General features: G+C 45.6%; 1 protein-coding gene across 1 annotated transcript in view; it reads left to right on the forward strand.

The window, feature by feature from the left end:
• Positions 1–14,876, forward strand: part of SYT6 (synaptotagmin 6) — a 591,815-nt gene that overhangs the window by 354,582 nt on the left and 222,357 nt on the right. The window contains exon 4 of the mRNA XM_044288510.1: positions 1,882–2,440. Coding sequence (XP_044144445.1) covers positions 1,882–2,440 — 559 coding nt within the window. The remainder of the gene's footprint in view (positions 1–1,881; positions 2,441–14,876) is intronic.

Below are 14,876 nucleotides of genomic sequence, written 5' to 3' on the forward strand. Positions count from 1 at the left end.
AGTTGCAACTTTGAAAAATTGCAAATAAAAAAAAAATCACTTTTTTATGTGGCTGTGGTTCTCTGGAAGCTGGCACGGCCTAAAAATTTTAGACAGAAAGTTGGTGCAAGTTTTGGTGCAAATCTGCTTCTAATCTTATGAGCCATAGATTTCATTTTCTGATTTCAGGACTGTTCAAAATGTGCCATTTTTATTAATAGATTGGCGCCTTTTAATAAAAATAACACAGTTCTCTCCAACATTTTTTTTAGACTTACGTACGAAACACTAGTCTTAAAAATCTGCCTAACTGCATTTTACTTGCTGTCTTTGAATAGAATCATTCTTTGCTTAGATTCTATAGCTGAGAACCCATCTTCATTAAGTCCAAAAGCCCAAATATACAGGTATATCTCATAACGTGTGTGCTTTCAGTTCATATGTGCAAGTTTTATAGGGTCAGAAAACTGCATTGGGTCAGAAATGTGACCCCCACTACTGTGGCTACTTAAGATCGCTCTCTCAGATGAGGCCGGCAGCTGCTCTGTCCATTTCCTACAGTGTCTTTGTATATAATGTCCTTGTATAATACTGTTGAGAGGGCACTGACAATAAAATCTTTTAGTCCTCCTCCTGGGTGGGCCCCAAAGCAACAGCTTCCCCTATAGCTACGCCCCTGGGCATATCCTAGTAATTTTCTATCAATGCCCCAGTTGCTCATGCCATACATTCTAGACTATGAAAAGGTTTCAAAATATTTTTTGAGCTTAACATCACCATGACATGTATGTAAAGTAGTTGGACACCAATTAATACATAATTTCTGTATTCACGGAAACCCATAAGGATGTGTATGTTATTACTGTTTACATTACTGTTATTGTGCATTACAGCACCAGCAATATGCCTATTTAGGCTTGGACTAAACCTGAATCGGACTGTTTTCATCAGGAAAAAAAATCAATGCATAAAATTAATTTCTACCTTGGCCATTTTGCAGCTGTCATTTAGCAAAGTTTATTATCAAGCAGTCAGTGGCTGCCAATATTATGACAGAATACAAGCTGCTCAGCATAGAATCTGTCAGCCTATGTATGCATTTTATTGTGTCCTCAATATGACTTCCTTTTATTATTTTACGTCTAATTCTACGCATTGTATTTTATTATTCCCATTTTATATTAGCATTGTAAAGTACCCCTCATTAGGGTCGATTCATACACCCGGCCGGCACGCCTATAGAACTGCCTATTCTTGTCCGCGATTGCGGACAAGAATAGGACATGTTCTATTTTTTTGTGGAGCCGCGTCCCGGAAGTCCGGGTCCGCGCTCCTAAAATGCGGATGCGGAGATCACATAGTGTGCTCTCCGCATCCTGTTCTGCCTCATTGAGAATGAATAGGTCCGCACGCATTCCCGATATTACGGAACGGATGCAGACCTATTTGCGGACGTGTGAATGGATCCATAGCATTGATTTCTTTTTATGCATAAAACGCATCTTTAAATATTCTGAACACACCCTTTAATTTATGGGGAAAAAAATCTCCCATAAAACTCTAACAAAAAAGTTAGTCACACTAACTCCATACTTATGCTAATCCAGATGACTAATGAAAGCCACAGTGCTCAAATATTGATGTCAAAGATTCCTTAACAGTGATAACACGGTCCTGATCTTGACAATCACAGATACTGGTGAGATGTCTCTTCTGAGCAAAGATCAGCATGGGATGTACTGTAGGTTATTTGTCTATCACAGTAGTCTATGATTGACTAAGCTCTGTATAGTCCATGAGGTCTCATCTTATTTTGGGATCTTTCTGAATATTCATCATATTAAGCAATTTACAAATATGAAGGTCTAAATCATTATAGTAATTTATATATATATTTTGCAGGCATATTTCTTTCAAAAGGCATTTGCCTCGTCAGATGCATGTGTCTAGTGTGGACTTTGGAACCGATACTTTGCAAGTGACTGAGCAACCAACTAGCATTGGAAGGATAAAGCCCGAGCTGTACAAACAGAAATCAGTGGATTCTGAAGATACCAAGAAGGATGATGCTAAGACATGTGGAAAGATCAACTTTACCCTAAAGTATGACTATGAAATTGAAACCCTTATAGTCAAAATTCTTAAGGCATTTGATCTTCCTGCCAAGGATTTTTGTGGAAGTTCTGATCCTTATGTGAAGATATACCTTCTACCTGACCGGAAGAGGAAATTTCAAACTCGGGTACACAGAAAGACTCTAAACCCAACATTTGATGAATCTTTTCATTTCCCGGTCCCATATGACGAGTTACCAAGTCGAAAACTTCACCTCAGTGTGTTTGACTTTGATAGATTTTCAAGGCATGACATGATAGGAGAGGTAATTTTGGAAAACTTGTTTGATGCCTCAGATTTGTCAAGAGAGTCTTCTATCTGGAAGGATATTCAGTACGCCACCACGGTAAGAAATGTTTAAGTATAATTACTTGGAGAAACTAAACAACTAAATGGATTTTTTATGATAACATACTTTTCTCTTTATTCACATTGTTGTCTGAATTATCATATTTAATAATTATAATAATAATGCTTACTAATATAGATATATCCAGTATTGAGCCTAAAGCTCTTTAACAATTTCAGGTCAGATTGTCCTATATTTTTTAAAGGAAAGCTTTTACATATGAAATGGAATTTCATACCATTTTTAAAGACAGACAGTGTGAATAATATGTGGCCTGTAGTGAGATAGAGAAACCTGGCATTTTATTATTTACTTCTATGAATGCATGCAGGGAAGTGGTTTTAATGTTCAGAACCGTGTATAATCATTGTCTTGGTGTATCACTTCAGCAAATAGTATTTAATATGTAGAGAAAGTTAATACAAGGCACTTACTAATGTATTGTTATTGTCCATATTGCCTACTTTGCTGGTTAGATTCACAATATACGCTGCTTGTTTCCATGGTTATGACCACCCTGTAATCCACCTGTGGTGGTCGTGCTTGCTAGAGATGGCCTTGCGGTTCGCGTCGAACTTTGCGATTCACCAAACATGTGAACAAATGGCGATGTCAGCCAGCGCCATATTGTTTTGCATTTCGCCGAACTTTGACCCATGACACATCCATCAGGTGGGACAAGACAGCCAATTGAGACATTTCAGCATATGGACACATCCCTACCCTACAAAGGAACCCGATCTGGCACCCATTTTACATTCTGTGTTTTGCCAGTGTAGAGGGAGCCATTTACCTGCTACTGTCTGTCCTTATCCTGCTGAGTTTGACAGAGCTATGTGTAGGCCTTACAGTACACCATTACCAATTAACTGCTGTGGCTGTCTGTTCTGATCCTGATAATTTTGGCCGAGCTATGTGTAGGCCTTATACTACACCATTACCATTTACATACTGCTGCTGTCTGTCCTGATGAGTTTGACCCTGGACTAAGGGAGCCTTATTGCAACATTATTGGTTAACATTACACCAAAACCTAACAATATTAAAAAAACAGAAGCACACGTTAGAACTGAAAAAAACTATTTATTAACAAAAATGGCTTTAAGGCAACTTTTTAAGAACGTCGTGCAGGTCCAACATCTCATTCATCCGTTTGGGGGGCAGCTCCTCCAACTTCCGCACCTGCTCCCGGATCTCCTTTACCCCACTGCAGCTGCCTCATTTTTTGTTTTAATTTAAGGAATACTGTTAGGATAAAAAAAATATATGAAAATTACATGCAATTCAGATTAAGAGGCATGGATACAGAAATATATTGCTGTGTGAGCATATTTACCCTCCTGGTGGGGGCTGGTGACATCCTCCTCATCTGGAGTAGGGGAGGGAGGAATCCAGCCTCCTCCACCTCTTCGCCCACATCAGGTGGGGGTGGTGCATCCTGCTGCGGCTGGGAGGGTCTGACCTGCTCTTCCTCCTCCTTCTCCTCGTCGTATCCTCCACCACCTCGATCTCGCCCGTCGATGACCTGCGGCGGACGGAGGGAGCGGGAACACCTGTAATCACACAATGTTCAGAATTTAGACAAACAACTCAGAAGTCCTAACAAATGCGAATTAAGTGGCAGATGTATCTAATGTAATTATGTACAGGGCTTTTTACTGGAATACAGAAAGATGATTGCAGTTTATGTATATACACACACACACAAGTATATATATTTATGTGTGCATGAAACGTATTAAATCAACCGGTTACATCATACATCAGTACCTCGCTGAGTGAAAAGGTTTGATATTCTAGGCTCAAAGTGTCACACTCTAGTCAGGTAATTAATCCATACCCCCTGAGCAAAGGGTACCTGAGATTGTGACTTTAGGGTTTTCATAAGCTGTAAGCCATAGTCATCCTAATTATTACAAATAAACGCTTGAAATATCTCACTTTGCGTGTATTGAGTCTATCTCATATATTAGTTTTACCTTTTAAGTTACATTACTGAAATAAATTAACTTTGCACGATATTCAAATTTTTCAAGTTTCACCAGTATATACACTATGTATACATATATATATATTGCTTAGTTTCTGGTGTAAAACGTATGAAATCAGCCGGTTACATCATACATCTCTACCTCGCCATGTGTATAAATATATATATATATATATATATATAAACGGCTGATTTGCTACGTGTCACACAGTAATCATTTGTAAAGGCATGAAATACTTATTAGCATAACTGTATATATAAATTACAGAGTGTTGGCTAGAGATACAAAAGTAATGTAAGCATTGTGCCTGGGCATATTCTGTCATGTATATCAGTGATCTACGCAATCTGCCTCTTTTTACGATCGGACCAATACTTAATGACAGCCATCTCACTGTGCTTCCCCTTGTACTCCCTCAAAACCTCCTTCCATATCCCCCTCACAATGGCCTGCTTCTCTTCTTGGATCCTGGTCCGATCATATCACCGCTCCAACATACGCTGCAGGATAAAGATGTAAGCATATAATCACCATTTTTTTATTACCAGTATTGAAAATAATGTACTCATCAACACAGCAAAAAGTATTTAAGTCTTTGAAGGGGAAATATTAGATTTAATGTTACCGTTATAAGATCAGATTGTATTGCAATTGTATGTGTATGGAGTCTGAGCAATCGGATATTGGCCAGCTGAGCAGAGATGTGCCTGTCTAGTAAAGTGACTGTACAGTATGGGGTGCACAGCTGGTTCGCCTTCCCATGGTGCACCCTTCTCCTGATCCACAGGACACAAATTCCAATCTATAGACTGTGTGTGTGTGTGTGAGTGTGGTACATAGTGTGTGTGTGTGTGTGTATGTGTGTGTTTTATATAGTGTGTGGCAGGAAAATAGATGTAATATGTAAAATGTAAGATGTAAAATAGTGCAATATGCATGTGAGAGATATTTATCTGCCATCCATACATACGTACATGCTACAGACATAGTGGTGTGATGTCACAGCAATACTTAGTGCACCAATCAGTAAAAACTACTCAGACCTGATAAAATGTCAAGTTCTTAACTCAAAATGACAGTGTTTATTCATACTTGAGGCAATTGCACAAAACAGCACATAACTTTGCAGTCTTGGTGTTAGTTCACATAACACAAGTCACCTTGCTGGCAGTTCTGCCTCCAGTAGTCCACAGCAGGCTTTAGGGGGCCTGTTTCCTCAGCATTCGGCTCTCAGCCCTCCAGCATGGTACAAAGCCTCAGATCCCCAAAACAGAGACATCTCTGCTGAGTCCAGCTGCCTGTTTAAGGACAGTCAGGTGCTGCCAAAACCCGGACCGGCACTTAAACTCCGGTCCGGTATTTGACCTCACCTCGCTGGAAACCAGTCCAGCCGCACATGCTGGGAGGAAAATACCTGCCTTGGCAGACACAACCCCTCACTGTTGTTCTGTCATGCATTTGAAATGTAATCAAATTCAGTGCTGTTATATAAAATAACTTACAGTGATCAGGAGTTCATCTTCACATTTGCGAAAGTTACTGCCAACCATCTTCTCCAGTCTCAGTAAACTTCTGGCAGTTAGAAAAACTAGGCCATTCCTGTATTGCGCAATGCGAATGCGCATTATGTGCAAATGAGATTGCCGATTTTCAAAATCAAGAAAATATAGAAAGCATCATTTCCAGGTCTTGCTGCGAGAGATGTTACATTCTGCTGTTGCGGGCGCTGGCAGAGGAATTCCCACCCACAGCGAAACAGGTGCGGGTACCAATCCTGACTATTTGTGCACATCTAGTAAGTATTTGGTGGCTGCAAATATGAAGGTTTTTCAGGTCCGCCTGCCGATAAAGTCAATGGGGCCCGCTGCAAATGTGCGGTTCGTGAACATTTGATCAGGAACGCGCGTTCATGAACCGTTCTGGCCGATGTTCGTCTATCACTAGTGCTTGCACACTATAGGTAAAAGAGCCGGCCTATTTGGTGGCCGGGATCTTGGTAGAGCACATAGGCTAGTGCTTTTTCCTATAGTGCCCGAGCACGATCACCACTAATGGATTGCATGGTAGTTGTGACCATGGAAACAAGCAGTGTATGTTGTTATGGAAAATTTAATCCATCCAGCAAAGGAGGCAATATGGATAATAACAATACATTTGTAAGTGGCTTGTATTACATTTCTCTACATAATAAATGCTATTTGATGAAGTGAGACAACCCCTTTTTCTGGCTTGAGGAACAACAATCTAGATCCATTTTGTAATAGATACCAAAAAAAACTGACAAATCCATTTTATTTATAATGGGGTCCATCAGGTTTCTGATAGTTTTCATGGCAAGAATATAGCTGTAGACTATGCTATGCTTGCCTTTGAAAATACCAAATATGTTAATGGGCTGGTGAAAACACCAGTGTGAAAAAATCATAAGTAATGCCAGGATTCCCAAATATAATTACCCCAAATCCTCAGAAATTGTGATCAACTAAAGATGCTTAATAAATTGTGAATATGGTTAACAAAGAAGATTTACTTTAAGGGATGTAACATCACAATCATGAGCCTCGATGCACAATCTGTAACATCTTTCAACATCAAATACCATATGACCGGCTCCCGTAAATCATGCATTTATGAACTAGACATAATGCACACAAAATACTCAACATACTTTAAATACTCCAAAGGTCTGTACATAAATTCATAACTATAACTATACTCCCCACTTATTAATTAACATACATTCACAATAAATGCAATAAAACAGAAATAGTGCACAAAACTTAAAATATAAAATAGGTCTTGGTCCCACCACTTCTATATCATACGGAGCTCTCGCATGTATATATACTTAATGCAATTGAGCATATATGTTGCTGCCACGTTGAAATAGTTATTTCAATTCTTGATTCGTTCATTCGTCTTATGCATTAAAACTGAGTGAACGAATAGATCATTGAAATAACTATTTCAAAGTGGCAGCAATATATATCCTCAATTGCATTTAGTATATATACTGTACATGCGAGAGCTCCGTATGATACAGAAGTGGTGGGACCAAGACCTATTTTATATTTTAAGTTTTGTGCACTATTTCTGTGTGTTTATTGTTAATGTACAAACCGGATTCCAAAAAAGTTGGGACACTATTAGAGTTGAGCGAACACCTGGATGTTCGGGTTCGAGAAGTTCGGCCGAACATCCCGGAAATGTTCGGGTTCGGGATCCGAACCCGATCCGAACTTCGTCCCGAACCCGAACCCCATTGAAGTCAATGGGGACCCGAACTTTTCGGCACTAAAAAGGCTGTAAAACAGCCCAGGAAAGAGCTAGAGGGCTGCAAAAGGCAGCAACATGTAGGTAAATCCCCTGCAAACAAATGTGGATAGGGAAATGAATTAAATTAAAAATTAAATAAATAAAAATTAACCAAAATCAATTGGAGAGAGGTTCCATAGCAGAGAATCTGGCTTCCCGTCACCCACCACTGGAACAGTCCATTCTCAGATATTTAGGCCCCGGCACCCAGGCAGAGGAGAGAGGTCCCGTAACAGAGAATCTGTCTTCATGTCAGCAGAGAATTAGTCTGCATGTCATAGCAGAGAATGAGGCTTCACGTCAGCCACCACTGCAACAGTCCATTGGCATATATTTAGGCCCAGCACCCAGGCAGAGGAGGGAGGTCCCGTAACAGAGAATCTGTCTTCATGTCAGCAGAGAATTAGTCTGCATGTCATAGCAGAGAATGAGGCTTCACGTCAGCCACCACTGCAACAGTCCATTGGCATATATTTAGGCCCAGCACACACACAGGCAGAGGAGAGAGGTCCCGTAACAGAGAATCTGGCTTCATGTCAGCAGAGAATCAGTCTGCATGTCATAGCAGAGAATGAGGCTTCACGTCAGCCACCACTGCAACAGTCCATTGGCATATATTTAGGCCCAGCACACACACAGGCAGAGGAGAGAGGTCCCGTAACAGAGGATCTGGCTTCATGTCAGCAGAGAATCAGTCTGCATGTCATAGCAGAGAATCAGGCTTCACGTCAGCCACCACTGCAACAGTCCATTGTCATAAATTTAGGCCCAGCACCCAGGCAGAGGAGAGAGGTCCCGTAACAGACAATCTGGCTTCATGTCAGCAGAGAATTAGTCTGCATGTCATAGCAGAGAATGAGGCTTCACGTCAGCCACCACTGCAACAGTCCATTGGCATATATTTAGGCCTAGCACACAGGCAGAGGAGAGAGGTCCCGTAACAGACAATCTGGCTTCATGTCAGCAGAGAATCAGTCTGCATGTCATAGCAGAGAATGAGGCTTCACGTCACCCACCACTGCAACAGTCCATTGGCATATATTTAGGCCTAGCACACAGGCAGAGCAGAGAGGTCCCGTAACAGACAATCTGGCTTCATGACAGCAGAGAATCAGTCTGCATGTCATAGCAGAGAATGAGGCTTCACGTCACCCACCACTGCAACAGTCCATTGGCATATATTTAGGCCTAGCACACAGGCAGAGCAGAGAGGTCCCGTAACAGACAATCTGGCTTCATGACAGCAGAGAATCAGTCTGCATGTCATAGCAGAGAATGAGGCTTCACGTCACCCACCACTGCAACAGTCCATTGGCATATATTTAGGCCTAGCACACAGGCAGAGCAGAGAGGTCCCGTAACAGACAATCTGGCTTCATGACAGCAGAGAATCAGTCTGCATGTCATAGCAGAGAATGAGGCTTCACGTCACCCACCACTGCAACAGTCCATTGGCATATATTTAGGCCTAGCACACAGGCAGAGCAGAGAGGTCCCGTAACAGACAATCTGGCTTCATGACAGCAGAGAATCAGTCTGCATGTCATAGCAGAGAATGAGGCTTCACGTCACCCACCACTGCAACAGTCCATTGGCATATATTTAGGCCTAGCACACAGGCAGAGCAGAGAGGTCCCGTAACAGACGATCTGGCTTCATGTCAGCAGAGAATCAGTCTGCATGTCATAGCAGAGAATGAGGCTTCACGTCAGCCACCACTGCAACAGTCCATTGGCATATATTTAGGCCCAGCACCCAGGCAGAGGAGGGAGGTCCCGTAACAGAGAATCTGTCTTCATGTCAGCAGAGAATTAGTCTGCATGTCATAGCAGAGAATGAGGCTTCACGTCACCCACCACTGCAACAGTCCATTGGCATATATTTAGGCCTAGCACACAGGCAGAGCAGAGAGGTCCCGTAACAGACAATCTGGCTTCATGACAGCAGAGAATCAGTCTGCATGTCATAGCAGAGAATGAGGCTTCACGTCACCCACCACTGCAACAGTCCATTGGCATATATTTAGGCCTAGCACACAGGCAGAGCAGAGAGGTCCCGTAACAGACGATCTGGCTTCATGTCAGCAGAGAATCAGTCTGCATGTCATAGCAGAGAATGAGGCTTCACGTCAGCCACCACTGCAACAGTCCATTGGCATATATTTAGGCCCAGCACCCAGGCAGAGGAGGGAGGTCCCGTAACAGAGAATCTGTCTTCATGTCAGCAGAGAATTAGTCTGCATGTCATAGCAGAGAATGAGGCTTCACGTCAGCCACCACTGCAACAGTCCATTGGCATATATTTAGGCCCAGCACACACACAGGCAGAGGAGAGAGGTCCCGTAACAGAGAATCTGTCTTCATGTCAGCAGAGAATTAGTCTGCATGTCATAGCAGAGAATCAGGCTTCACGTCACCCACCACTGCAACAGTCCATTGGCATATATTTAGGTCCAGCACCCAGGCAGAGGAGGGAGGTCCCGTAACAGAGAATCTGTCTTCATGTCAGCAGAGAATTAGTCTGCATGTCATAGCAGAGAATGAGGCTTCACGTCAGCCACCACTGCAACAGTCCATTGGCATATATTTAGGCCCAGCACACACACAGGCAGAGGAGAGAGGTCCCGTAACAGAGAATCTGTCTTCATGTCAGCAGAGAATTAGTCTGCATGTCATAGCAGAGAATGAGGCTTCACGTCAGCCACCACTGCAACAGTCCATTGGCATATATTTAGGCCCAGCACACACACAGGCAGAGGAGAGAGGTCCCGTAACAGACAATCTGGCTTCATGTCAGCAGAGAATTAGTCTGCATGTCATAGCAGAGAATGAGGCTTCACGTCACCCACCACTGCAACAGTCCATTGGCATATATTTAGGCCCAGCACCCAGGCAGAGGAGGGAGGTCCCGTAACAGAGAATCTGTCTTCATGTCAGCAGAGAATTAGTCTGCATGTCATAGCAGAGAATGAGGCTTCACGTCAGCCACCACTGCAACAGTCCATTGGCATATATTTAGGCCCAGCACACACACAGGCAGAGGAGAGAGGTCCCGTAACAGAGGATCTGGCTTCATGTCAGCAGAGAATCAGTCTGCATGTCATAGCAGAGAATCAGGCTTCACGTCAGCCACCACTGCAACAGTCCATTGGCATATATTTAGGCCTAGCACACAGGCAGAGGAGAGAGGTCCCGTAACAGACAATCTGGCTTCATGTCAGCAGAGAATCAGTCTGCATGTCATAGCAGAGAATGAGGCTTCACGTCAGCCACCACTGCAACAGTCCATTGTCATAAATTTAGGCCCAGCACCCAGGCAGAGGAGGGAGGTCCCGTAACAGACAATCTGGCTTCATGTCAGCAGAGAATTAGTCTGCATGTCATAGCAGAGAATCAGGCTTCATGTCAGCCACCACTGCAACAGTCCATTGGCATATATTTAGGCCTAGCACACAGGCAGAGGAGAGGTTCATTCAACTTTGGGTAGCATCGCAATATAATGGTAAAATGAAAATAAAAATAGGATTGAATGAGGAAGTGCCCTGGAGTCCAATAATATATGGTTATGGGGAGGTAGTTAATGTCTAATCTGGACAAGGGACGGACAGGTCCTGTGGGATCCATGCCTGGTTCATTTTTATGAACGTCAGCTTGTCCACATTGGCTGTAGACAGGCGGCTGCGTTTGTCTGTAATGACGCCCCCTGCCGTGCTGAATACACGTTCAGACAAAACGCTGGCTGCCGGGCAGGCCAGCACCTCCAAGGCATAAAAGGCTAGCTCTGGCCACGTGGACAATTTAGAGACCCAGAAGTTGAATGGGGCCGAACCATCAGTCAGTACGTGGAGGGGTGTGCACACGTACTGTTCCACCATGTTAGTGAAATGTTGCCTCCTGCTAACACGTTGCGTATCAGGTGGTGGTGCAGTTAGCTGTGGCGTGTTGACAAAAGTTTTCCACATCTCTGCCATGCTAACCCTGCCCTCAGAGGAGCTGGCCGTGACACAGCTGCCTTGGCGACCTCTTGCTCCTCCTCTGCCTTGGCCTTGGGCTTCCACTTGTTCCCCTGTGACATTTGGGAATGCTCTCAGTAGCGCGTCTACCAACGTGCGCTTGTACTCGCGCATCTTCCTATCACGCTCCAGTGCAGGAAGTAAGGTGGGCACATTGTCTTTGTAGCGTGGATCCAGCAGGGTGGCAACCCAGTAGTCCGCACAGGTTAAAATGTGGGCAACTCTGCTGTCGTTGCGCAGGCACTGCAGCATGTAGTCGCTCATGTGTGCCAGGCTGCCCAGGGATAAGGACAAGCTGTCCTCTGTGGGAGGCGTATCGTCATCGTCCTGCCTTTCCCCCCAGCCACGCACCAGTGATGGGCCCGAGCTGCGTTGGGTGCCACCCCGCTGTGACCATGCTTCATCCTCATCCTCCTCCACCTCCTCCTCATCCTCGTCCTCCTCGTCCTCCAGTAGTGGGCCCTGGCTGGCCACATTTGTACCTGGCCTCTGCTGTTGCCAAAAACCTCCCTCTGAGTCACTTCGAAGAGACTGGCCTGAAAGTGCTAAAAATGACCCCTCTTCCTCCTCCTCCTCCTCCTCCTGGGCCACCTCCTCTTCCATCATCGCCCTAAGTGTTTTCTCAAGGAGACATAGAAGTGGTATTGTAACGCTGATAACGGTGTCATCGCCACTGGCCATGTTGGTGGAGTACTCGAAACAGCGCAACAGGGCACACAGGTCTCGCATGGAGGCCCAGTCATTGGTGGTGAAGTGGTGCTGTTCTGTAGTGCGACTAACCCGTGCGTGCTGCAGCTGAAACTCCACTATGGCCTGCTGCTGCTCGCACAGTCTGTCCAGCATGTGCAAGGTGGAGTTCCACCTGGTGGGCACGTCGCATATGAGGCGGTGAGCGGGAAGGCCGAAGTTACGCTGTAGCGCAGACAGGCGAGCAGCAGCAGGATGTGAACGCCGGAAGCGCGAACAGACGGCCCGCACTTTATGCAGCAGCTCTGACATGTCGGGGTAGTTGTGAATGAACTTCTGCACCACCAAATTCAGCACATGCGCCAAGCAAGGGATGTGCGTCAAATTGGCTAGTCCCAGAGCTGCAACGAGATTTCGCCCATTATCACACACCACCAGGCCGGGCTTGAGGCTCACCGGCAGCAACCACTCGTCGGTCTGTTGTTCTATACCCCGCCACAACTCCTGTGCGGTGTGGGGCCTGTCCCCCAAACATATGAGTTTCAGAATGGCCTGCTGACGTTTACCCCGGGCTGTGCTGAAGTTGGTGGTGAAGGTGTGTGGCTGACTGGATGAGCAGGTGGAAGAAGAGGAGGAGGAAGCCGAGAAGGAGGAGGTGGCAACAGGAGGCAAAGAATGTTGCCCTGCGATCCTTGGCGGCGGAAGGACGTGCGCCAAACAGCTCTCCGCCTGGGGCCCAGCTGCCACTACATTTACCCAGTGTGCAGTTAGGGAGATATAGCGTCCCTGGCCGTGCTTACTGGTCCACGTATCTGTGGTTAGGTGGACCTTGCCACAGATGGCGTTGCGCAGTGCACACTTGATTTTATCGGATACTTGGTTGTGCAGGGAAGGCACGGCTCTCTTGGAGAAGTAGTGCCGGCTGGGAACAACATACTGTGGGACAGCAAGCGACATGAGCTGTTTGAAGCTGTCTGTGTCCACCAGCCTAAATGACAGCATTTCATAGGCCAGTAGTTTAGAAATGCTGGCATTCAGGGCCAGGGATCGAGGGTGGCTAGGTGGGAATTTACGCTTTCTATCAAATGTTTGTGAGATGGAGAGCTGAACGCTGGCGTGTGACATGGTTGAGACGCTTGGTGACGGAGGTGGTGGTGGTGGTGTTGGTGGTACATCCCCTGTTTGCTGGGCGGCAGGTGCCAACGTTCCTCCAGAGGCGGAGGAAGAGGCCGAGGCGGCAGCAGCAGAATAGGCCGAGGCGGCAGCAGCAGAAGAGGTAGCAGGGGGAGCCTGAGTGACTTCCTTGGTTTTAAGGTGTTTACTCCACTGCAGTTCATGCTTTGCATGCAGGTGCCTGGTCATGCAGGTTGTGCTCAGGTTCAGAACGTTAATGCCTCGCTTCAGGCTCTGATGGCACAGCGTGCAAACCACTCGGGTCTTGTCGTCAGCACATTGTTTGAAGAAGTGCCATGCCAGGGAACTCCTTGAAGCTGCCTTTGGGGTGCTCGGTCCCAGATGGCGGCGGTCAGTAGCAGGCGGAGTCTCTTGGCGGCGGGTGTTCTGCTTTTGCCCACTGCTCCCTCTTTTGCTACGCTGTTGGCTCGGTCTCACCACTGCCTCTTCCTCCGAACTGTGAAAGTCAGTGGCACGACCTTCATTCCATGTGGGGTCTAGGACCTCATCGTCCCCTGCATCGTCTTCCACCCAGTCTTGATCCCTGACCTCCTGTTCAGTCTGCACACTGCAGAAAGACGCAGCAGTTGGCACCTGTGTTTCGTCATCATCAGAGACATGCTGAGGTGGTATTCCCATGTCCTCATCATCAGGAAACATAAGTGGTTGTGCGTCAGTGCATTCTATGTCTTTCACCGCTGGGGAAGGGCTAGGTGGATGCCCTTGGGAAACCCTGCCAGCGGAGTCTTCAAACAGCATAAGAGACTGCTGCATAACTTGAGGCTGAGACAGTTTCCCTGGTATGCATGGGGGTGATGTGACAGACTGATGGGGTTGGTTTTCAGGCGCCATCTGTGCGCTTTCTGCAGAAGACTGGGTGGGAGATAATGTGAACGTGCTGGATCCACTGTCGGCCACCCAATTGACTAATGCCTGTACCTGCTCAGGCCTTACCATCCTTAGAACGGCATTGGGCCCCACCATATATCGCTGTAAATTCTGGCGGCTACTGGGACCTGAGGTAGTTGGTACACTAGGACGTGTGGATGTGGCAGAACGGCCACGTCCTCTCCCAGCACCAGAGGGTCCACTAACACCACCACGACCATGTCCACGTCCGCGTCCCTTACTAGATGTTTTTCTCATTGTTATGGTTCACCACAACAACAAATATATTATTTGGCCCAATGTATTGTATTCAAATTCAGCGGGATATAAATTTGAGGCCTAGTATTTAGGCGCTGGGTGACCGGTA

Source organism: Bufo gargarizans, chromosome 3 (genome assembly GCF_014858855.1).
Source record: "Bufo gargarizans isolate SCDJY-AF-19 chromosome 3, ASM1485885v1, whole genome shotgun sequence".
In the NCBI taxonomy this organism is placed as follows: domain Eukaryota; kingdom Metazoa; phylum Chordata; class Amphibia; order Anura; family Bufonidae; genus Bufo; species Bufo gargarizans.